Source organism: Thunnus thynnus, chromosome 14 (genome assembly GCF_963924715.1).
Source record: "Thunnus thynnus chromosome 14, fThuThy2.1, whole genome shotgun sequence".
In the NCBI taxonomy this organism is placed as follows: domain Eukaryota; kingdom Metazoa; phylum Chordata; class Actinopteri; order Scombriformes; family Scombridae; genus Thunnus; species Thunnus thynnus.
Window position 1 is genome coordinate 20,982,842 of NC_089530.1, and position 26,603 is coordinate 21,009,444.

The 26,603-nt window shown below is 40.9% G+C and overlaps 2 protein-coding genes and 1 long non-coding RNA gene across 13 annotated transcripts in view; 2 read left to right on the plus strand and 1 right to left on the minus strand.

Annotated features, from left to right (window-relative positions):
• The window catches only part of akt3a (v-akt murine thymoma viral oncogene homolog 3a), a 55,531-nt gene extending 43,660 nt beyond the window's left edge, over window positions 1-11,871 (plus strand). For 4 of the 9 annotated variants that reach the window (XM_067610507.1, XM_067610506.1, XM_067610508.1 and 1 more), the window contains 4 exons: window positions 3,454-3,668; window positions 4,235-4,322; window positions 5,652-5,754; window positions 6,687-11,871. In XM_067610507.1, coding sequence (XP_067466608.1) covers window positions 3,454-3,668; window positions 4,235-4,322; window positions 5,652-5,754; window positions 6,687-6,772 — 492 coding nt within the window. In that variant the 3' untranslated portion in view covers window positions 6,773-11,871. The remainder of the gene's footprint in view (window positions 1-3,453; window positions 3,669-4,234; window positions 4,323-5,651; window positions 5,755-6,686) is intronic. The other 5 variants (XR_010931370.1, XR_010931368.1, XR_010931369.1 and 2 more) reach the window with 5 other exon arrangements.
• sdccag8 (SHH signaling and ciliogenesis regulator sdccag8) overlaps window positions 11,373-26,603 on the minus strand; it is a 49,224-nt gene continuing 33,993 nt past the window's right edge. For 2 of the 3 annotated variants that reach the window (XM_067610504.1, XM_067610501.1), the window contains exons 17-18: window positions 12,789-12,915; window positions 11,373-12,504 (exon numbers count right to left, since the gene is read on the minus strand). In XM_067610504.1, the coding sequence (XP_067466605.1) occupies window positions 12,466-12,504; window positions 12,789-12,915 (166 nt within the window). In that variant the 3' untranslated portion in view covers window positions 11,373-12,465. Of the gene's footprint in view, window positions 12,505-12,788; window positions 12,916-15,513; window positions 16,170-26,603 lie in introns of those variants that run through there. The other variant, XM_067610502.1, reaches the window with a different exon arrangement.
• On the plus strand, window positions 17,347-26,599 carry LOC137197234 (uncharacterized). Its single transcript, XR_010931371.1, has 3 exons — window positions 17,347-18,422; window positions 18,824-18,931; window positions 22,422-26,599. It is a non-coding gene; the product is annotated as an uncharacterized lncRNA (long non-coding RNA).

Here is a 26,603-nt window from a genome sequence, read left to right on the forward strand (position 1 = left end):
AGCAGTGTAGGTCCTTGTGAAGGGATGGAGCAGGATCAGAGAACACATGGGGAGTGTTATTTTTTGTGTTTGACACATTTCCTCGTGGCTATTTTTTTGTTAAAAGTGTTGACGGGGATAGATTTGGGCTTTTTCCATTTATTTGTATGTGTTTGCTTTTATTTTGTTTGAATGTTGTATATGTTGGGCATTGTGATTCTTTTTTTTTTTTTACTGTAACTGTAAATATTTCACAAACATAGCGGCACAGTCAGCCATTAGTAAAACACTGCAAAAATATCAGCATAAATCAAATTCCAAAATGATGACACTGGAGATAGAAGGTCTCTGCTTGACACCAACAATATGTGAATGTATGTTCACTGTGCCCAGTGTGTTAGATGTGTGTGTTTGTGTTCCCTGTAGCCTGCTGGGTATCTGGGCTGATACAGCCACAGGCTGTGTGTGCCCGTCCCATCTAGTCCTGTCCAGGCTGCCAAAGCCCCCGTCCTGTGAGCAGCATCGAGCTGCCACATGGCTGCCCCAACAGGGACCAGGACAGGACAAGACCTTATCCCTCATGGCTGCTTTTAATTTGAGCTCTTCTCTTCTCTTCTCTTCTCTTCTCTTCTCTTCTCTTCTCTTCTCTTCTCTTCTCTTCTCTTCTCTTCTCTCCTCTTCTCTCTTCTCTCTTCTCTCTTCTCTCCTCTTCCCTCCTGCTGATTTTCATTTGTTACTTCTTCTGTCTTGTCCTATTTATTTGTCCTGTCTTTTTTATAAAATATACACACACATACACACACTCCCATGCGTCCATGCCTAAGGCTGTGGGGCAGCATTCTGGCTCTGTGTGGATTAATCTGCTCCCTGCCTGCAACCGAGCTGCCACCACTTTCTTCTGTCCCAGGACACACACACACGCTTGCATGCGCATACATATACATATCCAACTGGACAGCTTGCATTTGTATACATTTCTGTACCTTTTTTGTACAAAGACTCGGCACACAGCGCACACAGCCGTGTAGATCAGCATCGAAAACAGCCTTGTAAGCTCCTCTGAATTTCATAAACTGCACACAGTGTGTGTGTGTGTGTGTGTTCGTGTGTCCCTCCTCTAGCTGCAGGGACTGAAACAACACCAAACATCTCCTAGTTTGCTGCACTCTCAAAACTTTATGAATTTGATGAGGACGGATAAATATTCCATCTGCTGTGTGTGTGTGTGTGTGTGTGTGTGTGTGTGTGTGTGTGTGTGTGTGTGTGTGTCTCTGACAGTCTCCCAGCAGTCTAAGCCAGTGTTATCCCTCCAGCCGTACCAATCAATAGTATATCTGGAGCTGGCGGCAGACTTCGTTCCCCCAGCTCTTCTCTGCAGATGCCAACAGGGTGACCAGCTTAATGCACACACACACACACACACACACACACACACACACACACATTCCCACATAAAATAGCACTCATAACTCTCTTATTCATTTCCACGAACATGTTGACTTGCAGGCACTGCAGCAGCCGCCTGCATCATTAGCAGTTTAGTGTCGAGTGTGTGAGTTCAGTCAGTTAATGACGAGCTTTCTGTCATATTGAGCTGCTGTGGAAACTCGCAGGCAGCTGTTTGGCGATTCTTCTCACCTGGGCTCAGTGCATTACATTTAACATGATTTACAATTGTGGGTGTACAACAGAACCTCATCTGAACCCTCATCTGGCATTTTATCATCATTTTCTGCCAAGTAAAATGATCTTACTACCTTAAGAACCCTTCGTCTTTGTGTGTTGACTGTTAGGTATATTATAGCAAGTCTCCCACAGAATTGACAGCTGAAAGATTCAGGGTCCCTCATCTACAGTATAAAGATAACATGAAATACTTTTTAAAAATAATTATTAATGGTTTGCTGACTCTTTGCTGACAATATTACTTACATTATATCAGATTGATTTATTAGAAGTTATATCCCACAGATTTATTTTTAAATTTCATACTCATGGATATCCATCACTATAAAAGTGATGGACTTAAAAGTTTTATAACCTCAAACCAACTCCTTCTCATCTTTTGACACAACTATTGAAATGTTCATGTGCCTGAAATCTGGAACATCGGAGCACAAGTACTAAAATATTAGATTGTATTTCAGAAAACAGTACATTTTTCATTACATTTGAGTGTTTTTGTGTTTTCTGGTGATGTATTTTCAGTCTGCAGTTTGGATAAAAACAAGTCTCTATTCAAGCAAAGCCTTGTATGTACTTCTGCTGTTGCTAATGGCAGATATTACCTCTGTGTACAGTATATTTTCAAATCTATTGATATTTTAACACTCGCTATATATATATTTATCATGTGATTTTATAATGGTTGTGTCAAAAACATTTTGTGTGTGTATGTTTGTGTATTTGTGTCTGTTATCTTGTGCTCATGTCCACCCTGCCTGGTCCATTATTAACAGTGAGAAGATGTTATTATTATTGGCGAGATGTACAACATATGCTGTTCTGGCTGCTCTCCAGCCCTGCCTGTTTGTCTGTCAGTCACACACACACACACACAGACATACACACAACACACACGCATGCACACATCTACACTCATCATGGTGTTACATGTTAATAAGCTTATTATGTTAATGTGGGCCTCAACAGCACCTGAAATACCTCTCTTCTTGCGTCTGCCTCCCTCCTCCTCCTGCCTCCCTCACTCTTCCAGAGGTGAGCAAACACGCACCTGAAAGGATGAAAGAGAAGGAACAAGTGACATGATTAGAGGACGGAGAAGGCAGGATAAGACCGGATGGAGAGGACAGCACAAGGAGAGCAGGCAGGGAATAGAAATAGGAAGGCAGCCCAGGTATAAGACTTTGATACAGGAGGGTCGTCTTTCTCCTCCACAAACGCACACGTCTCACAGTACAGTACCTGTGTTCGCCAGCTTGGAGGCTGGACTGTGGAGGGCTGTTCCTGCCTTTTCCGTCCAGGGACGTTCCTGTCTGTTCCTGCCAGGAAAGGATCAGTGTGCCAAAGAGAGCTGGCAGGGACCAGAGGGGGCATCTGGTGGGCCACGCCAGCACACTGACTCCCTTACTGTAACAGTGGCCTCTGAAGACCTGCCATCCCATGATGTTTGCCTCTGTTTGTGTGCGTGTGTGTGTGTGTGTGTGCATTGAAAGAGGAGACTCCGATCTACACCTCAGTCCTTGTTATCTCTGCATCCACTTCTATTCATTTCAGCTTTTACTGTTTCTTTTATTTATGCCTTGAGCAAAATGGCATATTGACTCTCCTTTGCCGTATTTCCTTGCTCATCTGTCTGTGTCTTAACTGAATACCTTGGGCAGTCTGTAATGTCTAATAAAATAAATGCAGAAATGCAGAATAAAAGCAGATGTCCAATAAAACAAATGGCCCCGTTAAAAAAGAAGCAGAAATTAAAGAAACTCTAAGTGTCTGTCTCTGTATCCTCCTCAGGTCCTGGAGGACAACGACTACGGCCGGGCGGTAGACTGGTGGGGTCTGGGGGTGGTGACGTACGAGATGATGTGTGGCCGACTGCCCTTCTACAACCAGGACCACGAGAAGCTGTTTGAACTCATCCTCATGGAGGACATCAAGTTCCCGCGCACTCTGTCTGCCGACGCCAAGTCCCTTCTGTCCGGCCTGCTCATTAAAGACCCCAACAAACGGTGTGTGTCAAGGGTTAATGTGGGTAATTGTGCGTGTGTTTCACGCAGATACACACAGAGAGTTTTTGTCCCTTACATTAAAAATCACTTTGGACACACAGAGGGATTAATTGTAGTGATTTTGTCAAATGTCCTTGAAAAATCGGGAAGCAAATAAAAAAAAAATAAAAATGAAAAATGTTAGATACACTGTCTTGCTTCCTTCTGGTATATTTATTTTCATCTGGGATATGAACAGACATCACAACTGTTCCATATATACAGCATATACACACAGTTTCAAATGTTTTGATGATATGAGGAAAAAATGCCTTCTTTACAATGTGTTTCTTTTGGTGTTTCATTCACCAATTTACCTTATATTTGTGGCCCTCTGATTGGATAATTTATCCAGCATCTTTTTATATGAATGAAACTGTTGTGATACTTGAAAATATACTCGATGAAGACGGAAACATCTAAGTTTGATCACTTTCTGTTTATCTTATTGGTTCAAATCAAATGTTGCTTCTTCTGTTCTCAATATTGTTTTATAATAATTAACATTCCTCACTCTTCTCTTCTAGGCTTGGTGGAGGACCAGATGATGCAAAAGAAATTATGAGACACAGTTTCTTCTCTGGAATTGACTGGCAGGATGTCTATGATAAAAAGGTGTGGAGCAGCATGACGGTTCAGTCATATGTTTGCACTCTGTGCTGTGCCAATATCTCAACATAAAGATCTGTAGTTAAGTTATTTAACTTCCTGTGTTTTCATAAGTTAAAACTTTGAATTTTAATTTTATGATGAACTGTATTTATACAGAGGATCAGGGTTAACTCATGTAAGTGTGCATATATCACACATGAACACACATGATGAGTGCATCAGAACAGACAGGCAGACGTATAAAGCGCAGGGCATTATGGAGAGGTGTGACGTTGTATCCTGAAGGTCTCGCAGTTTCATGTGCATGTGTTTGCTCATAACACCACCAAGTGTGACTCCAGTCCTGTGTGACAACACCTATAGCATGTTACACAGGTACCGAGCTTCCTTTCCTCACTTTGCTCTCTCCTCTCCTTTCTGGATGTGCCACTTTTCTTCACATCCTCTCCTCCTGTTCATGTTTGACAATCTATATCTGTTCTATAATCTAGTCTGCTGATGACAAAGGCTGCATTTATACTGCATGTCTTGATGCCCAGTTCTGATTTTCCTGCCTATATCTGATTTTTCTGACCGCCTGTTTACATCTACTTTTACAAGTGACTGATATCCAATACCTGTGTTCATACTTGCTTAACACTTGAAACAACCCACATGCTTAAATGAGGGTTTGGTTACTGAAACGGAAGTAAAAAATTTGTTTTTGTTTTTTCCAGTGGACAGTAGTTGTGACAGCTGTGCGTCATATGTCATTAAAATGCGAAAAAGTATGAGATGGTTGCATTGTCAATGACATGTGAATCGAAATGACAGGGAATATCCGATCTGTCCATTTAGATGATATCGTACTGGCAGATATCCGATTACTATCAGATTTATTTCCACATATGATTGAGGCCCGAAACGGATCTGAGAATATCCGATTCTATGTGCTTTTTTCCTGTTTACACGTTCATAATACATATCTGATCTGTGCCACATGTGAGTAAAAAAATCAGAATTGGGTCACTTGTACCAGGCAGGTACCAGGTAAATGCGGCCAAAGGCACAGACAAGTGGTTCTGAATCTGAGGAGGAGGCTAGGAAACATACAGTAGAGATTTAAGTATTTTTAAGATGAAAGCTACTTTGATAATGAGTTAAGGCGCAGACCCTGCTGTCTCTGAGCCTTTGCACCCACTATTACAATTTCTGATCAACTGCAGGAAGTTTTGTGAAGTTTATTTTCGTTTAAGCAGCTGCTCTGTGGTTTAAAACAGTTTGCTGTCGCCCGTGTTGTTGTAAAAATCTAATCCTCCCTTTCTGTGTGTCCTCCTCACCTCTTTGTCCCAGCTGGTTCCTCCGTTCAAGCCTCAGGTGACGTCTGAGACAGACACCAGATACTTTGACGAGGAGTTCACAGCCCAGACCATCACAATAACTCCACCAGAGAAATGTGAGTCTCTTCTATAACTGTCTCTCACACTCACACATGTATGCACAAACATATGCCCGCATTAAAACTTGATAAAATCTCACTTTCATTTTTGTTTATGCAGATATTCTCAGGGGAGAGAAGTGTAGAAATAAGCAGAGTGACAGAAAACATTAATTCACTGGTTTGGAGTGTGTGTGTGTGTGTTTATCAACCTCATATAAGTTATGTTATATATTACTGTTAAAAAAAGCAAACCAGCACCTGACATCCCAAAAAAATCAGTTTTATACTTGAATTAATTTCTCTAAATGACCATGATGTTAATAAAATTACTGATAGTGATCAAATTCAGCTTTTTTACTCACATTTTTTACTGTAATAATCACAGTTTTACACAATTTCTTAGTAACAAGTTATATTTTGTTTGTGTGTGTATGTGCGCTGCCATTTCTTTCTTGAGGTGAGACATTTCCTCTTGAATTAACTGGGGGAACAAACACTCAAAAGTGCCATTTTCTGTTTATTCAAGTGTCTCTGTAATAGTCCTCGGGCCACATGCATTTCTTCACAGGCTTTTGAAATAAAGATACAGGTTTCAGAATCCTTCGGCACTGAATTATGCATGAGTTGAACCGATGTGCTTCTCTGCACTAATGTGAGGTTCCACTTGTTTTGTAGGTCACACATCAGTTAGTTAACGGGAGATTGGCACATCAAAGACACACTTGTTAATGGAAGCATGTTCAGTTTAAATCTACAGGACAAAAATATATCGCGAACACGACACTTTGTAATGTTTAATCATACAGGAATTTTAAAACCTGGCAGCTTATAGATTGCATGTTTTGATTTTATGTATTTATATTACCTGGAAAAGTGACATTTAATGTTAAAAGCAGGGATGAATCCAGTCATTAATTATCTGAGAATCCACTTTTCTCTCTTCTTAGTTGACGAGGACGGGATGGACTGTCTGGACAACGAGAGAAGACCGCACTTCCCACAGTTCTCCTACTCTGCCAGTGGGCGGGAATGAACTGTCCATAATGTTGACGTCATCACAGCTGGTCTCTGAGGTCATCAGTGTGGGACAAAAAGACCCACAGCTTTGGACCAACCCAGAACAACCCTGACTTGAAGGATTTTGCCCATCTTCTCCTCCTCTCTTTTTCACCTCTCCAATGTTACTCTCTTGTATTTTTCTTTTTTTTTTTTTTTTTTTTTTACATTTTTGTGAATCCCTTTTTAGAGAGATGCTTTCTCACAGGTACAAACTTCCAAGCAAAATTACCCTCTAATCCTGCACTGCAACTCTAGGTGATCTGAACTGTGATGGGATCAGTTACTGTGTAATGTCCCTTTAATGAAAGGAGCATCACCGATGGCCTGCTGTGCTTTGAGGGTCCCGTCAAACCCACGTCTAAAAAAAACAAACAAACAAACTAACCAGACACTTCTGATCAAGATAGACAACAGTTGATGCATTTTTAAAGAGACGTTTTGTCGCTTCTTATCTGTACGATGGAGATACAGCATTTTAAGTCATTTAAATCCAAACTGCCATAACTGGTTGTATCTCAGGCTTTTGCAAACAGACAGATACTCAGACTCACACAGTCACTCGGGTCTGATTTCAAATCCTCACATTGATAATTCTGGGATTGACTGAGGCTGCCTGACGTTAAGAACGCAGTCGTCAACAGTGAGCAGAATCCCACGCACCTCATGTTGTAGACAGACTCGAGCAGGATTTGACTCAGGTTTTGCTCAGTGCAATTCATTATTGTTGTTGCTGCTATTTCAACTACTACCACTCCTACTACAGGTACTACCACTCCTACTATAACTATACTACTACTGCTACTACTAAAACCCGGTGCTACACTATTAGCTTAATGCTGCAGGTCATTACACAGGCGCCAGCAACACATCGTCTATGCTTGTACAGCTGCAGAACAGGTGTCGCTACTGCTCCTAATGTACAGCTATTACACATCAACTCAGTAGATTAAGAAGATAAAAGGATGTCATGTTTGTGTGTGTGTGTGTGTGTGTGTGTGAGAGAGAGAGAGCAAGTGCAAGGTATTATTATGGGTTTGTGTTTAAGAACGCACCTCAAAGCACAGCAGTTCAGAGGGCTGAAGCTCCCAAACCCTGAGCTTTACTACGTTACCCATAATGCAGTGCAAGGTGGTTGATTTATCTGTCAACGCAGAGGTGAAAATGAGAGGAAAACGGTTGACTTGAATGTTCTCCCCAGAGGTTTTTTTTTTTTTTTTTTTTTTTTTTTAATGTTAAGTCCCTCGTGAGTTTTAAATCTCTACTGTCCCAAAAGGGAAAAAACAAAAACGAAACGGTACTTTGTGTCGATGATGGAAAGCTTTACTGTGACATATTGTTATCATGGCTTTGGGAACCACACGGCTGTACCTCTCTGTCTTTGTGCAGGAAAGTGAAACTGCAGCAGGAACAGATTCACCGCAGAGTGAAAAAGAGAAATCCGGGAAGGCAGGGTTGGGCATTGGCTGAGATGAGATGAGAGAGAGAGTACAGGTGAAAAGCTCCAAGAATGATACGATATGAAATATTTATGATAAGTTATGATGTATTGATGAGCGAGATAGCAGCTGTTTTCCTGTGAGTTTCTTATGAAGGATGTTTAAAAAAGACATTATGGTCTGTGTGGAGGTATGCATCAACAGTTATGGGTTTACACCAATCACAGCAATGGCTATAATATATATATGTTCTATTTATTGTTCTACTCATCGGTTTTATATTTAACTTTTTCTATTGTTATTACATTATTATAGAAAAAAATATTGTTATTTCTTAGGGCTGAGAGGAAAAAAAGGCACCTCAAGAAACAAAAATGGCTGAAGAATGTAGGAGGGAAAGCAGATAGCCTTCCTGCTCCATTGTTTATTTAAATGACATTTTTTGTGTTGTTTTGTGACCAAAATGTGACAGCGGAGAAGTGACAGGACACACTGAAGACAGATGATAGTTTACTGTGAACTTATTGAGGGGAAAAAAAAAAGTTTGGGATGGGGATAGAGAGCCAGGAATCTATTTCTCTAATTCAGTTTCTTTCCCAAACGTAATCCAAATCAAGACTCGTCTTACCTGATTGGATATTGACACAAATGTTCCCCATATTTGATCTTACCACAGGTGTGTGTTGGTGAAGGCTGAGGCAGAGTTCAGAAAGAAAGGCGAAGTGGAAGTTGAGCAGAAAGAGAACAAGTGCAGCACAGAAGTCTGAATGTAAAACGGTAAGGATGGAAAAAGACTCAATACTGAACTGTAATTGCTACTGTAAGTGTGTCGAGAACAGAGTAGTGGAAAAAAGTCGAAAGAGTGGTACAATAGTGTTTGGATATGAAATGTGATATGTAGGGAAGGGAGTGTAATAAGGTCTGTCTGTGTTTTCCTGTTAGTTATTAGGATTTTAGATGAGAAAGAGCTTTTCCCCCAATTTACCTTTTTATTTAAAGAGTGGAGATGATGAGAGTTGGGTCCCGACCACTGCACCATCCCCGCATGTCTCTCTGTCTTTACCGTGTGCTGTCATTTCTCCGGTCTGGACTTTTGTTTGTGGTTGTTGAGTCGTCATGTCTTCCAGTCTGACCAACAAGATTTCAAATCCCCTCGATTTTTCTCGGTCTTCAAACGCCGGGTAAGCCTTACGGTTTAGCTCTAAATAAGTCAAAAACTTTGACATCCAGCACTTCAGAACCAATTCGCCAGTTGTGAGGACATATATTTTTAAAAATATGCTCAACTGTATCTAAAAAAAACCAAACATTTGTGTTCACGTGCATTTTTTATTGAGGAAGACGTCACCTTCAGTATCTGGATGACACAGATTCAAGTGAGAGCACCAGGGGATGTGCTCTTATTAGGTATAGACAAATGTACTCCATCTATTTATTTGAATGTTTTTATTATTATCATCGATGGATAACTTGAATTTCTTTTCTAATTAATTTATTTGATGTCATTTTGTTTTTGGAGTTTAGTTGTAAGGGGGTGTAGTTGTGTTTCATTCTGCAGTTTAAGTCTTCAGAGACTTTGTTCTAAAAATAAATGCCTCCTCTTTTTTTTTTTTTCTTTACAGATATCTCTTACACGACACATTACCTGTTTTTCCGCTGCTCTTAAGTCCATATGCTTTACTCTTGCACATCCATTTAATTGCTAATAGCTAGCAAAGGCGCTTTATGGCAGAAAGTATAAAAGGATGGCGCTGGCCTGCATGCTGTAGTCCTCCTCTGTCCGCACTACCAGTCCTGAGTCAAAGTGGCACTTAGAAGTCTTATGAAAAATACTTTTCTGTGATCGATTGAGCCTGTCTGGCACAGCTGAGGCAGCCGAATAGTTCAAAATGAGTACAAATCCCACCCAGCTGGCACTCTCGACAGGCTCAAGCAAACGCTCCCAAGTATTTGGAAGGATTTCAGCTTTGATTTGACCCAGGTCTGCGAGCGACTGAGGAGTTATAGCTGTATGTGCACGCTTAACGCCAAAACCATTAGAAACCAGAGTTCATAAAATACCGCTTTGTTGCTTTGGCCACAGCACTTTCACATCCACCACTTTTTATATGATTCAGAGGAATCTGATTCAGCCCTGCTTTAAAGGAAGATTTTTAGCTTTTTTATGTTTTTAAGAAAATGAGGATTTGAAAGCACATCTCCCCTCCACATACGACCGATATCTTTGATGTTGCTCTGATGTCTAGAGTTGGCAAAACCTGGGTGATCGTGTCCCTCATGCCAGAGATGTCCTAGCTGGGGCAAAAACAGACAAGTCAGTGCAGTCAATCAGTGGGAATTTTCAGTAAATTGGTCAGTCTTTATAAACTAAAGTGTTTGGGAAAAATCCACTGAGCGATCATCGCATCTTCACTGACTCCTCCTCCTCATCTGTTTTAAAAAGTTTTCCCTCTGGTGAGCCCTCTAACTCTCCTTGTTCAATCTTCTACTGATTCAAGTTCATTTACTGGCAGCAACAAAGCCAGAGGCTGATTCTAAGGGTCAGAGATCATAAAAAAAAAAAAAACACAAGAAAAAAGAAATATTTTCCTCCTACTTCTGTAAGTGGAGAATGTGGAGCTTAGTAATCCTCTTCATCAATGTGAGTTTTCCCTTAATAACTATGAATCAGTTGTGGGCACATGTAATTTAACTTTGTCTCAGCTGTTATCACCAAACAGAGGTTTTTCAACTGGATGCTGAAATTCAGTTTCAGCCTCCGCACAGCTTTACTGGTGCCCCCGACTGGTGTGAATCTACAGTATGTGAGATATCTGACGCTGCACTGACAGTGTTCACTCTTAAGCTGCTGCTGTTTGTACTGTACATCTATCACACAACAGATCTGACTCCAATAGTATTTGAATAATATGTAAAATCCTTTCAAAGACTTCAGCTGCTCCGTATTGATCTTGCACGTTGTTAATGAACCGACGGTGGCAGCCAAAAAAAATCACAAACCATGCTCCGCCTGGCGTTTAATGCAGATAATAAGTAAACGGCTCAAGTGTTTGGAAGGATTTCTGATAGTATTTGACCTCATGTCCGCGACAGAATCCCTCCCCTCTCTTCTCTCTCTGGTACTAGTCTACTATCATCTTGATTATTAACATGAACAAGCATGAAATGCATTTATTTATAAACAGCAAACAAAAAATGGCAAACATGTACAAATATTACAAAGTGTAACTGAGTTTTAATTTCATGTCCATGTCCATCTACTGTAGCTTTACAGCTGTGTGAGACATTTCTGAGTGGGCCACGTTTCCCTGAAGCACTGTAATACTGAAGTCAGCTCTGCTCCGTTGACATGACAGCGGAGCAGAGCCGATGTCGACTCTGAGACAGTGTCAGGAAACCCAGCAGATCCAGAAAGATTCAGAGAAAAGCAGATCAAACAGCCTTTTTCTGTCCCTCATGCTGTCAGGATGCTGGCCAGTGAGGCCACGAGGATGTGAAAACAACAGATTACCATCAACATGAAGCTGTTTTTTACACTGTACATCCTTAGTATTTTTACACATAAAATGTATATGATAGGGATGCACATTATTTTCCTTCTTACAGACAGCTTCAATAAAGCACTATGTCAATCTGCTGTGATGGTGTGGGCTTTTTGTTTGCTTTGTTGCTAAAAAAAAATGTTTTTACTGCCTTTCAGTTTGATTAAAATGAGAAAATTAAGAATAAAAATGAAACATGTACAAAGAACACCCGTGAAACAAATATACTGTATTAGTTCTAAAGATTTATCAAAAGAAAATCTAGACACCTGTATTTAACTAATAATTTAGGCCATTCCAAAAGCTCATTGGTGTAACAGTGCAAAGAAATCTCAAAAAATGTTTTATTTAAAAACATTAAACATCATCCTAATGCCTCTAACTGCTCTATATACTGCAGTAACAGTCTGTTGCAAAATATAAAATAGAAACCTGATTTTCAGTTCTGATAACAAAAAAATGTTGTAAACATTTTAGTTATAAAGTTTTTCAAGTGTATACACTGCACCTTAATATATAATGAAAACACACATACTGTACATGTATCAGTCTTCCTGCACATCACCCATTTAAACAAGATAAATAACAGTTTATGTTCTGGTTAACAGGAGATTTCTGACACTGAAAATATCCAAATAGAAGAGCAGAGCAGTGGTGATGACGAGGAAGAGGAGACAGGCAGGACAGACTCATGTGGTCAGAGTGTTGACTCGTCTTGTGTTGGGGAGCTAGGAAGACACACACACACACACACACACACACACACACGACATTCAATAAAAACCTGCATCAAGGCGTCTACAGTCAACATGTTTCAGCAAATCCAAAACTGTTTCACAGACAGAATCATTAGTCATGAAGAGACAAAAGTCATCTTACTGATTTTATTTTAGTAAACTGACAACTAGAACATACTCCGGAGGAGAAAAGACACCGTCACAAATTAAATTAGTAACAGAGCGAGTGAGTCACACACTCCTCTGTGTGTGTGTGTGTGTGTGTGTGTGTGTACCTCTATGCGTAGGTTCTGCATCTCCTCAGTGAGTGTGTTTCTCTCCTCCATCAGCTGGTTCTGTTTGGCCAGCAGCTCACACACCTGCTGGGCGCTGCTCTGACAGTGACGGTCCAACTGCTGCAGCCTGCAACACACACACACATACACACACACGGTGACTAATCCCGGTGTGCAGTGAAAGAGTTCATTGTCTACAGGAGCGGCTGTGTTCGAGGGGACAAACTAATTGGGACGTCCCAGTAATGATCAACACTTTGCTTCATAACTGCACACACACACACACATCTTTCTCACCAGACTGTTTGACTATTTGACAAGAGCTACAGGATTGACAACACAGTGATAAAATCAACTGAGGAGAAAACCGTCATATGGCTGATAGATAAAAGATTTTGATTGATTGACTGTCCAGACACACTCATGCAGTGAAAATAAACCCAGCTGTTCTCAACAGGCTCTCAAGACAGTCAACATCTTCTGCTCGGGATGATGAATGATGTCTTTCCTGAGCCAATCAGGAACAAACATACACAGTGCGGTAAACTTAAAGGTTCAGGTCACTCAAAGAGATTTTTGCCTCCAATCCAATACAATGGAGGTGAAAAGAATTTGGTTTGAAAAATTAAATTTTAATTTTAATTTCCCTCATATACTTTGCATCAGCTGATGCCAGTCAGGAGTTTCCATTTTTTCAGTATTAAGAAGATCAAATGAAAACTATCAAATCTGTGGATTATCAGGAGTAAAAGGGACACTGATGTGAATTAAAATCACTTAAATTTTGAGTTTTGTGTCATTTGAAACTGTTGTTCTACGATGCAATGAAATGAAGGAACTAAAACCTGAAAAAACAAAGTGACAAAGAGCTCTAAATCCTATTAAAAAATTTTATTTAGTTAAGTTATTATTACAATTTTAAGATGGGTAATAGTGACAAGTTTGTTTGATGTCCATCACCACCCCCTGTTAGTGTGTATTTTATACTTTATATTATTGGTTTGGATCCGGGTCACAGTGCTTGTGATGGTCGTCTTTGGACAATCACTATTTTGCCAGAATTCAACCAGTTCTGTGACTTTTTCTATCCTGATAATGAACACTTAAACTTGGAGAGTTTTGCCTGATAATTTTTTTTCAGATTTTTTATCAAAACGTACAATACCAGTCAAAACTTTCTCATTCACTTGAATGAGAAAGTGTGTCTAAACGTGTATAGAAGAGGAAACGTTCATTCACCAAACGCCTTTTTTTGCAAATGTTTATTATATTAGAATATTCCTTTTAGACGGTTTTAATGTTACAGTTTTATAAGTGTCACCAAGACACAGTTTGTGGATCGGTCACATCTGATTGATATCCAGTCATTCATTAAGATCAGTTTTGGTCAGATCACATTACCGCATCGCCTCCTCGTCTGCAAACACAGTATTAAACTTCTTCTGCTGTCACGTCCATGTAAACTCTGTTGATTATTTGATCAACACAAAGTCCAGTGATATTAAAAGCTCTCTTTCAATATTTACAACATTTGGTTTTATGTCAGCCAAGAGGGTACTTTCCTCTCACACAGTTTCAGTCAATATTGTGTGTGTCTGTGTGTATGTGTGTGAGGGAGGGAGGGAGGGAGGGAGGTGGTGTTTTCCAGCTGGGTTTTGAGTGTATGAATAGTGTGTGTGTTGAGTGTGTTTTGGGGGGTGGAGATGGAATGTCTGTTAAGATATTTCCCACCAGCAGCCCATTATTTCATCCATTCAGTCAGTCATCCCTCCTCTAGTGCAGCACACACACACATTTGTGCAGCTATCCTTGTTAGGATGTTGCATTGACTTCCATTCCCTGCAGACTTAATCCCGAACATAACCAACTCATGCCTAACCCTAATTTAACATCAATTTGTTAACCAGGACCTCAGAAATGAAGTTTTGCCTCATTAGGACCAGGCTTTGGTCCCCGCACATACACACACACAGGCTTATTTAAGTCACTTTTGGGGTATCAACATGGACTTTTTCTCTAATTTTGTCTCATTTCCTGGAGACTTACCCTAACCATAACCACTGACCCAAAAATCAGCGTTTTACCAACTGGGGACAAGGCTTTTGTCCCCAAGTGCACAAGCCATCCCCAATTAAGTGGTCTAAAATCTGGTGTGTGCCCCTGAAAGTGGTTTAAGTCATACCTCCACATATACTCCTACCCTCCTGATAAAGAGTCCGATTCCAGCACTGGAATCCACATCTGCAACTCAACCAGCCATCCATATTTATCCATATATCCTCCAACAGTAGTCACTCAACACAGCATCCTACAAGATGGTTAAGTTGTCTTTTATTAGTAACTGCATGTACAAAGTAATACTTTGATGCTGTCACACAAACACATTACAGTACAATCCAGTATGTCAGTGGTTTCCAACCTGGACGTCCGGACCCTTAAAGGGTCACAAGATTCAATCTGAGGAGTTATGAGATGATTAAGAAAGAAAAGAAACATACATATATAACTGCAGTTTATACTCTGTTGTGTCAAGTCTTCCCTTCTTAAGAGTTTGACGACAATGTGAGAAGGGAACTCTGCTCAGAACTCAGACACATGCAGCCTGTGATGAAGGGTCTTGAGTAGACTTTGCTCGGCTGTGAAGCCAAAAAGGCTGCACTGTGTTTTTATATGAAATATTCTTCAAAGTAATCATCTTTGACTTTGTCTTTCACTGTTTCAACAGGTTCAGAAGGCAACAAGAAAGGCAGGAATGAGGCGTGGGATAAAGAAGAAGAGGAGGAGGAGGAGGAGGAGGAGGAGGAGGAGGATGATGAATAGAGTTTGTGGCTTGGGGCACAGAGAGACAGAGAGAGGTAGCTGGGGGGGAGACAGATGCCCCTGCCCTGCTGGTCATGTTGGCAGTGGCAGGGCTGCCTGTGTGTGACAGACGGGGGAGGCGAACATCCCAACTCTCCCCCACAATCTGCTCCCTGCTCTCCCCCCACATTCTGCCCCGCTTGTCCTCACTCTGCCCCGCACCGTGTCGTCTTCCACCGCAGGGTTTAATCCTGCTTCTGCCTGTCCCTCTTCCTCGGGGCCTCAAGTTTTCTCAGCACCCTTTTTCATCACCATCAGTACTCCCTGCTTATACCCTGCCCTCCTTTTCCGTCTCCACCATCTTCCACCCAGACTGAAGGCCCACTGGGCGGTTTATCCGAGACCTGGAGGCTCTGTCCAGTCCTGGAGGCTGAGGGCGATGACTTCCCTCGCCGCCTGGTGCAACTACAGCTGGCTGCCAAGCTGTCCTGACCAGCCACCCCGTCTCTCCCTGCTCCCGTTCTCATTCTCCCTCCTTCCTACGCCATCACACAGCACGGCACAGCACCACACAGCAGGGCCCTGCCACGTCACACAATAACACACACACACAGAAAGAGCCCCGCTGTGAGTGAAGGCACAAGACACAGACACAACCGAGCGCAGGAGATATCGGCTACACAAACACACACACACAGAGCGGAGAACCTAAAGGTCAGGAACAGAGCCTGTCGTTCTGATCTGTAAATGTTTGATGAGCGAAGTGTTGAGAACGTGTCGACTGAAGGCCTTCAGCTCCACACCACCGTCTTTATCTGATCACAACCACTGATCTTGGTGAATAAAGATGCACCAAACACATTAAAACAGTTTTCTCCTGTAAAATAATCTGGAGGAGTCTCAGTAATGACTCCTCGGTTCTGAGTTCAGGGTTGCCTCAACAACATTCAACAAGGAGAGTTTGACACTTTTAAGAGAGCTGACTAAGACGTTGTAGAGAAGATTTATTCACTTATTGATCGATTCAGTCTGTTGACCTGCTGACATGACGTCCTGATAATCTAAACTAAATGGAATCAACCATCACTGAGGAATCATACTGCACATTCATGATCTGATCTTATACTGACTTTAAAAGGTAAAGGATTTCTCAAATACCTCCAGATATATCTAGCAGCGCTGACAGTTTTTGTTTTATGTGACTACGTTTCTAGATATCAGTCTCAGAATTTTCAGCCTCCACTAAACAGGGAGGTGAGTTTTGTTTGTGGTGTTTACAGCACTTGAAAATTTCAGCAGCAGAACATCATAGTAGATGAACTTAGTAGAAATTCAATGATTAGTCGATTGCACAAAATGAATTGGCAACTATTTTTATAATCAATTCATTGTTGTTGTTTTTTTAAGCAAAAATGCCAAAAATGTGCTGTTTTCAGCTTCTCAAATGTGATGATTTCATGTTTTTCTTTGTCATACATGATTTTACAAACCAAATAATTAATTGATTAATCAAGGAAATAATCAGCAGATTAATCAATAATAAAAGCATAGCAATAAAGCATTAGTTGCAGCCCTAAAACCTGGGCGAATAAAACCAAAATTATTGGCATGGTCAGATACGACAAGAGGCAAGTGAGAAAAAGTTTAAGAGAGAATGATTTAAACAAGAATGATCCAAATCGATGCAGCAGAGGCTGAGATATCCCGACTTTGAGTCCCTAGTATGAGTCAAGCTCAACAAATACTGGATCCCACATTTCCCATAATGCACCTATTTTAGTCTCCAAGCTGAAATAACCCTCATGATGTCAAAGTGATGTCATTTTATTTGCAACACTTGTTTTCCATTTGTAGAGAAACTTTGAGACACTATGTTGTAAAACATCCTAAATCCAGTTATTTAGGAGAAAAGGCAACAACTGCAACACTGCTGGTGAAACAAATTTCTTTAGCTGAGGTTCAGACACTGCGGCGTGGATGCCGCAACATGCCAGCAGCCTTTCACACATGCCAGTCTGACAGAAAGTCAGCTGAACAGGCAGCCAGTAAATCAGTCGCTCAGGTCGTGGTCTGAGATGTTTAAAGCTGCTGCAGGTTGTAAGCTGAAGGTTTATGTAATGCAGTAAGTAAAGCTTTGACCCTGGCACACATATCAACAACCACACACACACACACACACAGACGCACACACAGTTTGTCTGGCCAGAGAGCCGCCAACCTCTGGCCTTATACAACACACACACTCTCTCTCTAATCCACCGCTTGTCTCACCTTGCATACCCTGCCTCAGAGGGGGATGTGTGTGTGTGTGATTAAGGTAGCGCTCCTTCCAGCAGCTAAAGCAGCAAATCCAATAACTGGCCTCTATCGACTGGCACACTCATTAATTAGGGCTTAATACGGCTTAATGCTCGGGCACTGCCCTACACCAACACACACGCGCACACACACACACACACACACACACACACACACAGCAGGCTGGCTCGCCTCTGCCCACTGCCTGGAACTGGTGAGGAGAGAAGGAAGCTTGGATGGATCCGTGGATGGATTGATAGCGAGACAGATAAATAGATGTTTAGGTGGAGAGGATCTGCAGTCGCTGAAAAAAAAAAAAAAACAAGGGTTGACAGTTTGTGGTGTCAGCGAGGTGCAGGAGTGGAGCAAAGGAGGGATGGAGAAACAAAGAGGCTGAAGGATCCAGCTCCAGCCGTCACCTCCCTGCCGCCTGCTGCTGGCCTGGCTGATGGCTGATAGGAGGGTTGTGGAGGAGGGTTAGAAGAGGGTAGCCTCCCCGCTGACCTGGTGAAAGGACACCACCTGCTGGATCCCACGGTTAACTGACACACACACACACACACACACACACGAAAGACAAACACCTACACTGTAATAATTCCTTAATTATCCTCAGGAAAAATACCTGAAACCGTTTCCAGAGCAGTCTTGGTAGTAAGTGTGTGTTTTTCTCTCCAGCACACAAAATAAAAGCAGGTTTTGCTGGGAGGCAGTTTGCAGTAATTTCCCCTGACAGCCCGATAATCAAACTCTGCTCACAATCTGCACCTCGAACCACCGCACTCTCTATTGACTGCTGCTACTAAGGAGATTAATTACAACACACACAAACACAGTCACCTCTCTGTGGTATACATCAGTCGTAGCCCACAGCTAACGTCTAAACTCTGTCGTGTGTGTGTGTGTGTTTTTGTCTGTGTTTGCATATTTATTTACAGGTGGGAGCATATGTCCTAAAGGCACGGTCCAAAGGGAAAGTGCTAACGTCATGTTAGAGAAACAGAGAGACGGTAATAGAAAACAGAAGATCTGGAAGCGACGTGAAGGTCTGTCATTCAACAGTCCCGTATGAGTGTGTGAGTTTTTATTACTCCACAAATCAGCTAGTGGAGCGTGTCACTTTAAGAAAATATTTAATGGATAGCAAATACACGATCAGAGTAAACTAATGTCTTACTGTATATTCTGTATGTTTCCAAAAATAACTACTCAGCATTGATTATATTGAGGAACATTACAGCACAATGTACTTAACATTTAAGTACAAAAAAATTTACTTCATCTGTGGAAAATGAAGGGAGGAAATATTAAGTGTGAAAATAAACGTCGGCTATAATTAAAGAGCAACTTTCAGCTGTGTTCCTGTAACGAGATCTGCAACAAGAGAGATGCAGGACAACACACGCACACACACACACACACACACACACACACGTGCGCACACACATCTGAACACACTTGCACTAAAAGGAAAAAATCAGGAAAATGAAACAGGACTCTGCTAGAAACTCAAACCCTTAAAAATAATCTAAAAATCTGAACCCTGAACACACTAACCTTTGGCTAACTCAACCTGCGTGCGTGCATGTGTGTGTGTGCATGTAGCAGGCGGGGGCCGGAGGGGGGGGTAAGAATGCAGGCAGACGGCCTTGGCTTGCCTGGTTACAACAACACCGCCAGGGGCATGAAGGCTGCAGCTGCCACACACACACATACACACACACACACACACACACACACACACACACACACACACACACACACAAAACCATATTTCGCCCAATCCCATACCCACCATCACCACCCTCACACGCCAGCGCTCGAGCTAAATCTTGGCTGGCACACAACTGCACTCAAGAATGTGTGTGTGTGTGTGTGTGCCTGAAGGCCATGCCCCTCTCCCTCTCCACCAACCTGTCATGCCAGTTGTTGCTCTTGCTAACATGCATATTTGACATGGGAACACGATTGGTGACACTATGGGTTTTGATCTGGATGAGACAAACATGCCTAAATCCAGTTCTCTCTCTGTATTTGATGTGATTTTCTTCTCTTTATGTTGTATATTCATTTACTGTCGCCCGTTAGTTTTCAGTTTTGACTGACTTGCTCCTTTCAGACGTGCGTTTAACTCGTTACGTGTTCGAGCAATTTAACATGTCAGCATCATGTCGGAAAAGACTCAGAGTGCATTTATGTTAAAAGTCACTCCAGCAATCTGCCTACTGAGGAAACATTTCTGTAATGTGTGAATTCAAAGGAGACACATATAAGATCACTTATGTAAATGTCTGAATATACAGGTATATATTAAATATATATATATGAAATAAGTGTATTATGGCGCATTAAGACAGTGCATGACTGTAATAAATGTCACATTTAATTATTAAATCTAATGCACAAGGAAATAAAATCCATTTAATGGGTATTTTTAAAGATGTGTTTTAATTACAATTTTTTTTTTTTTGCGATGTAGAACATTAAAAAGAAAAAAATCCCATTCATCTGATCATCAGCCAAGTCCTCCTAAACATCCACATGCTCCACACATCCACTGCTTCAAAAAAGATGAAAATTCAGTAAAACACTAAACAATCAATACCATGTGAGCAGATTAAATTAAATTACAGTCAAAGTTTAGGTTTGACATATTGTACTTTTTTAACTAGAGTGACCTGGGTTCTGTGTAAAAGCGATCAGACATTTCTAATGCATGATTCAATTCATGAAGAAAATATACTGGTGCTTAGACAAATGTAGGGTTACTGAAGTTGGGTCGAGTGACCCCGCAACGCTGCACCAGAGCAGCAAAACATGCCATAACTGCTGAATCAATTTTTAAAACTCATCTGTGATGCAGCCTGTGTGAGAATTATCACCACTGTTCTCCAGCAGCGCTGAAGATGAACATTGCAGCTCATCTGCATCAGTCCTGCATGTTTGAACAGAGTCTACATTGAGTGAAAGCTAAAAAAAAAAACATTTTAACATACAGAAGAACCCAGACAACTTTGTAAGAAATCATCAATTTACTAAAGTCTTTAAGAAATCTAAACTTTAAAGACAACCATACCAGTGTTCCCATTAATACAAATCCCATATTCTTTACATTACTGCTATATTTTTATATTACGTTTTAATTTTTTTTAATCAAAAAGCCAGATTGAACTGAACATTAACTTACAGAGATTTGAAACTAAATCCATCATAATAAATTTGTGCTTTTACTGTTGTGAGTTAAACGGTTGCTATGTGGGAATGTAGGTGGGAGAAGTCTGCACTTGATGATAAAAATGACTAAAAGATCACACATGAAACCAGCTGAACCCTGGACTTTAGGAAAATATTTAGAAATGGAAAGCTCCGTGGTATCATTTTAAACAATGTTAAGCATTTCTACAGGATTCCTTATATATAAGCTACAAGAACCAAACACTTGTGTAGGCCCTTAAGACTCATCCGTTGTTTAATAGTTGTGTCGTGACAGTATGAAGCACAAATGCTGTGTAAAAAAATTTTTGTGCAAATTTAAAAATATGAGAAACAAATGAGATTGATGAAAAATGCAGCTGCATGTGCTTATGATCAGAAACCCCTTTAAAAACTTCCAACTGCTGCTCTCTCTTTTATAATCTGTTTGACACGATTTCTTCCTGTATTCACCCACAAGTCAGACTTTACACCATCAAACTGGATCCTTTTCTTCCAACAGTAAATAAATAACAGAAATTTTCAAGGTGAGAGAAGTTTAAAAAAAAAAAAAAAAAGAGGACTTTGTTCCAAATATCTTCTCTACATGTGAAAGCTTTTATTGTGGAATAAAACAAGATTAAAATTAGTCGTTGGGATGACGGTTACAAACCTGCATTCATTCAGAAGCCCAGTATTAGTTTCACTGTCTTGAATTCTGCACAAACGTCAGCGTGCAGAAGTTCAACACGAACCCAAACAAAGTCAAAAAGAGAAAAAAAACCAACATTATGACAAGACTTTACAGTGAAACAAATTTGGAAAGTATAAATGAGGGACGTCAGAAAATAGATTCATCCCCTGATCTGAAACAAAGCAGGAAAGCAGCTCTGGATGAGCACAGAAGTTGTCTCTGCTTTCATTTCATCACTGTATTAACAGAGGTTTCAGTGTTGCTGCAGGCTGTTATCATCATCTATTCAATGTCAAAGTGTTTGCTGCCATGAGGCCTGCTGACTCCTTTCAACTCCTCTGTTTGAGTGTTTTGCTTTTCTGGCATTAAAGTGTTTCTGCTGTTGTTACTTTTAACATTTTTTCTAAAGAAGGGGCAGGTGTTTCTGCGCGACTTTTCTAGTTGTAGTTTTATGAAGCAGTGTTAGCGAGTGTCACTGACTGGGGCTTGAGATGTGACGCTTTGCACAGTTAACGCTCCAGCTTGCAAGCCTCTGGCTATAGCCCGACATCTGAGCTGCAAATCTGTGCATCTGTGTGTGTGTTGTGTGTGTGTGTGTGTGTGTGTGTGTGATAGAGCTGTAAAGCCACCGTTTGACAATGCTCTTTCAGCAGGCCGCCCCGCGGTTGCTCTCGGCTACAGAAGCCAGCTGGGCAATGCAGAGATAGAAACGATGAGAAGTGAAGGAGAGGAAGATGAAGTGGAAGAAGAGGACGACTGATCAGCGCCATCCAGAGGTAAAATACACAAGCGTGAGAGAGAAACAAAAAAAAAAAGAGATGCAGTGAACTAAACTGTTCCTCTTCTGTCTTAATACAGTTGTTCAGTAGCTCTCATCTGAAAATCATTTGTGTCCCTAAATAGTAAATCAAATGCATCAATTATATATATATATACACACATATATATATATAAAAATATAGCAAATAAATCTGAACTTTTTTTCTTCAAGTTTAACATCTATTTTTTTGACAGAATGCTCAGAAAATGTTTGTGTCTTAAGAGTTAACAACTTCACAGATACCTCTGAATCGCCTGTGTGATCATATCATGTCTGAACCTTTTTTTCTGCCGTTTCTGTAACACACTTAAATCTACTAATAACTTAAAGTGAAAAAAACAAGATGAAGTGGAGGAAGTGCTGTTGTGTGAAAACATTAAAAAAAAAAAAAAAAACTGTCTGATTTTGAAAAACCTATGAAAAAAAGATTCCAGTGCATATGTGATGTGTAAAAATGTATTTGTGAAATGTAAAGAGGTGATATCAGCGCAGTCAATATTTAACAGTCTGAAGTGTATTAATGTGAAGTGTGAAGTGTGTGAACGCTTCGACGCCCGCCTTCTTCATTGTCCTCATCCTCAACACATCTCACTCTTTTATCCTTCTATCTCCTGGTACCTCTCAGATCTGACAGATCCAACTCATCATACACTAAGATACGTTAACACACACGCACACACATACTCTGAGCGCTTCTGTGTGTGTGTGTGTGTGTGTGTGTGCACACATGCACAGAGACAAATGAAAGCTGTCCTGTTTTCTTCTAACCAGCCTCTGCCAACTTAATTTGCAAATGAAAAGTTTTGCGAGGAGCGTCCTTTTGCTTCTGGGGCATGGCAGCACACTGTGTGTTTGAGGGTGGGAGGGGTGAGGAGAGATGAGGGTTTTGACAGAGGGTGTGTGTATGCCTGTGTGTGTGTGTGTGTGTGTGTTTGTGTGGCAAGAGCCCAGATGAAGCAGCCCTCGCCCGGGGCTCGCTGTCCGCCCGCGGTAGCAGCAAGCCTGTTCCTTCTTCCCCGGCCCGCCGCGACCATTTGTTCCATTAACCAATCTCCTGGAGCCTCTGGTGCAAACACACACACACACACACACACACACACACACACACACATCCACAGGCGTACATACTTCAACAACTGCTTGCACAGCTCATGCCACACATGGCCCTCCATCCTTCGCTCCATCCCTCCCTCCCTCCTCTGCTCTCCTCCAGACGCACGCACCATCTTTCTTCATGGAGGCCATATGGCCCAGTGAAGCCTGTGGATCTACAGGCACATCTGCGTATATGTTGCTGCTTTCCTTAAAGGGCTGCAGAGTGAGCTGTGTGCTCGCATAAACACTCACACAACCATACAGTCCATGCACACACACACACACACACACACGCACACACTCTACTGTCACTATGTGTGGTTAAGAAAAAGTCGGTGTTATGTTGGTCTGTCGTACGTGTGTGTGTGCGCGTCTGTGTATGTGACCTAAGTGCGTACATGCGTAGTGATAATTGGTGAAACAGCCTGCGAACAGCTGTGGGGTGAGAAAAGGTTGTGTGGTGTTTGGTACAGAAAGCAGAGAGGAGAGGAGAGGAGAGGAGAGGAGAGGAGAGGAGTTGGACATTATCAGAAGGGCAAAGAGGAGAGGAAAGTGAAATGACAAAAAGAGAGGAGAAGAAGAGGATGAGGTAAAAAAAGAAAAGAAAGGAGGAGATAAAAAGAGGGCAGGGGAGAAGCAGTGGATACAAATCCTAAACATGAACAGTTAAAACAGCAGAGAAGTCACGGCAAACTACTTCTCACTAACAAATAAACAGGGTGTAGACTTTCAACAGTATTTCTTTCTCATTATATACAGATACCTTTTTTTTTTTTTACTTATAAAAGGGAGAAATTATTATTGATTTCTTCTCTAAAAGTGATTTTCAGTGTAAAATATACAGAAAGGTGTACTACAGTGTCACAGACAGCTGTACATTTACTCTGACTGTGGCCCGCTCTTCTGTCTTTACTTATCTCAATAATTTGGCTGCATCAAAAAGAGCTGCTGACGCCACCTGGATATTTATAATATCACTTATTATTATTATTATTATTGTTATTCAAGTTAACTAAAAACTGTACATTAGCAGGAAATATCTTCAGAGCTGTAACAGCCTGCACAGACATCGAAAATATTCATAATTGAATTGTTTCTTCACAGTTGATTCTCACTAAGATTTGACATGTTTCCTCTTAACTGATCTGCACTCATTTAGATGTTTTATGTTCAAGCTTTTTGTTTTGCCAGAATTGTATCACAGTATCATTTACATGACAATGATTTGTCAAATTCATTTGAAAATAACAAAACAGGTTTATTGGCTTTGCTATTAAGATATTTAACTTTAAATAAATTGTAAAGATGCATAAATCTCATCTCCTGCATTTTTTCTTTCTGCATCTGTAATTACGTTGCTTGTATGAAGATGTTAATTCTGAGCTTTCTGACAAACATAACCTGCCCTCACTGAGACATGAGCTATCATGAATTTAAACTATCAAGTGAAAAGAAATTGATTATTTTGTTCTTGTTTCCTCAGGTATAAAAGAAATTTGCTTAAATACTTATTAAAAGAAAATATGTAGGTTTATTTCTTGAGTCAGAAAGCTCATAAAAACAACATATAACCTTCAAATTAATCGTTTACAGTAGCTGGCTTTGTATCTTCCCTAACTTGCTCTTGTTCTCCATCGCTCCGCTCTCCACCCCTCCGTTCTATCCCTTCATTTCCAAGCAAAAACAAACAACAAAAAAAAAAAAACCCCACAAAAATAGTGAAATAAATAATTAATTGGTGCAGCAAAACATTGTGTGCTAAAACCCCTGTGTAGTTTGGCAATCAGCTCGCCCATGTAAAAATAAATCAAGCTGATTTTCCAAATGTTTTGTGCGTGGTGCGCTGTTGCCGTTCTTCGCAGCACAGATTGCGGGCCGATGGAGAGGCTGTGGGGAGGGGCGGGGCGCTGGATATTGAACCCACTTACACCAGCTTGTTAACACGTACACCTTAACCCCCGAGCGGCACGGCAGGGCGCCCACTGAGCGCTCAGGGCCTGCAGGGACCAACTAATGTAAAGCTAATGTATGGACACACATACACACAAACGCAGTCACACACACATACATACTGGGGATTATGAGAACATGCGTGTAATTCAGTACGAGAAAAGTACCATATGTAGAGAGACTTGCGTACCTGATTACACACGAATATGCACACTTGCACACACACACACACACACATCTACAGTTCATTCCTGCCCTTACAGCTTTAGTCAGATATCACCACTGCAAAATTATCATGGCTGCGATAAAAAGCCCTAAAAATACTGCGTGTACTTTCTTTTATTGCTTGTTTAAGCCAAAACCAATACAATAAGAATATATTTGTGGCAGGAAACAAGTTTTTTGATCCTTTTTTCCACTTTCGCCTCCTGAGTAGGCTCATAGAAATACAACCACATAAAGAAAAATCAAGTAGAGCAACACAGTGTATCATAATACCGAGGTGCTTTACCATGCCACCAATCAAACATGAATCATACCTCTCTCGCCTCCCCTGTCTCTCCCTCGTCTCTGCGCTGCACCTCCTTACAATAAATCACCTAAAAGAAATATTCAAAACTAACAAATGCAGTCCCGATCAAACACATTCTCTATCAAATGAAATATCTCTCAAAATGTAATACAAAAATGTGGTCAAGTGGCTTAACAGTCCAAAAGTGACCTCATGTAGAACTGAACTCGAGAGATTTTTTAAATATCAGGAGGATTCATCATATTTTCTGTCAAAGCAGAAAATAAAACTCACTAAATGCCAAGAGTGATTATCGTGGTTCAGTTGGGAGAAGAGAGAAGTTAGGTGCCAACTTCCCAGCCAATCCACTTTTGGCAGCCAGATTCCTACTCTGCTAAACCTCCTGAGAACACGCAATAGCAACCCATACACACACACACACATAAAAATACCACC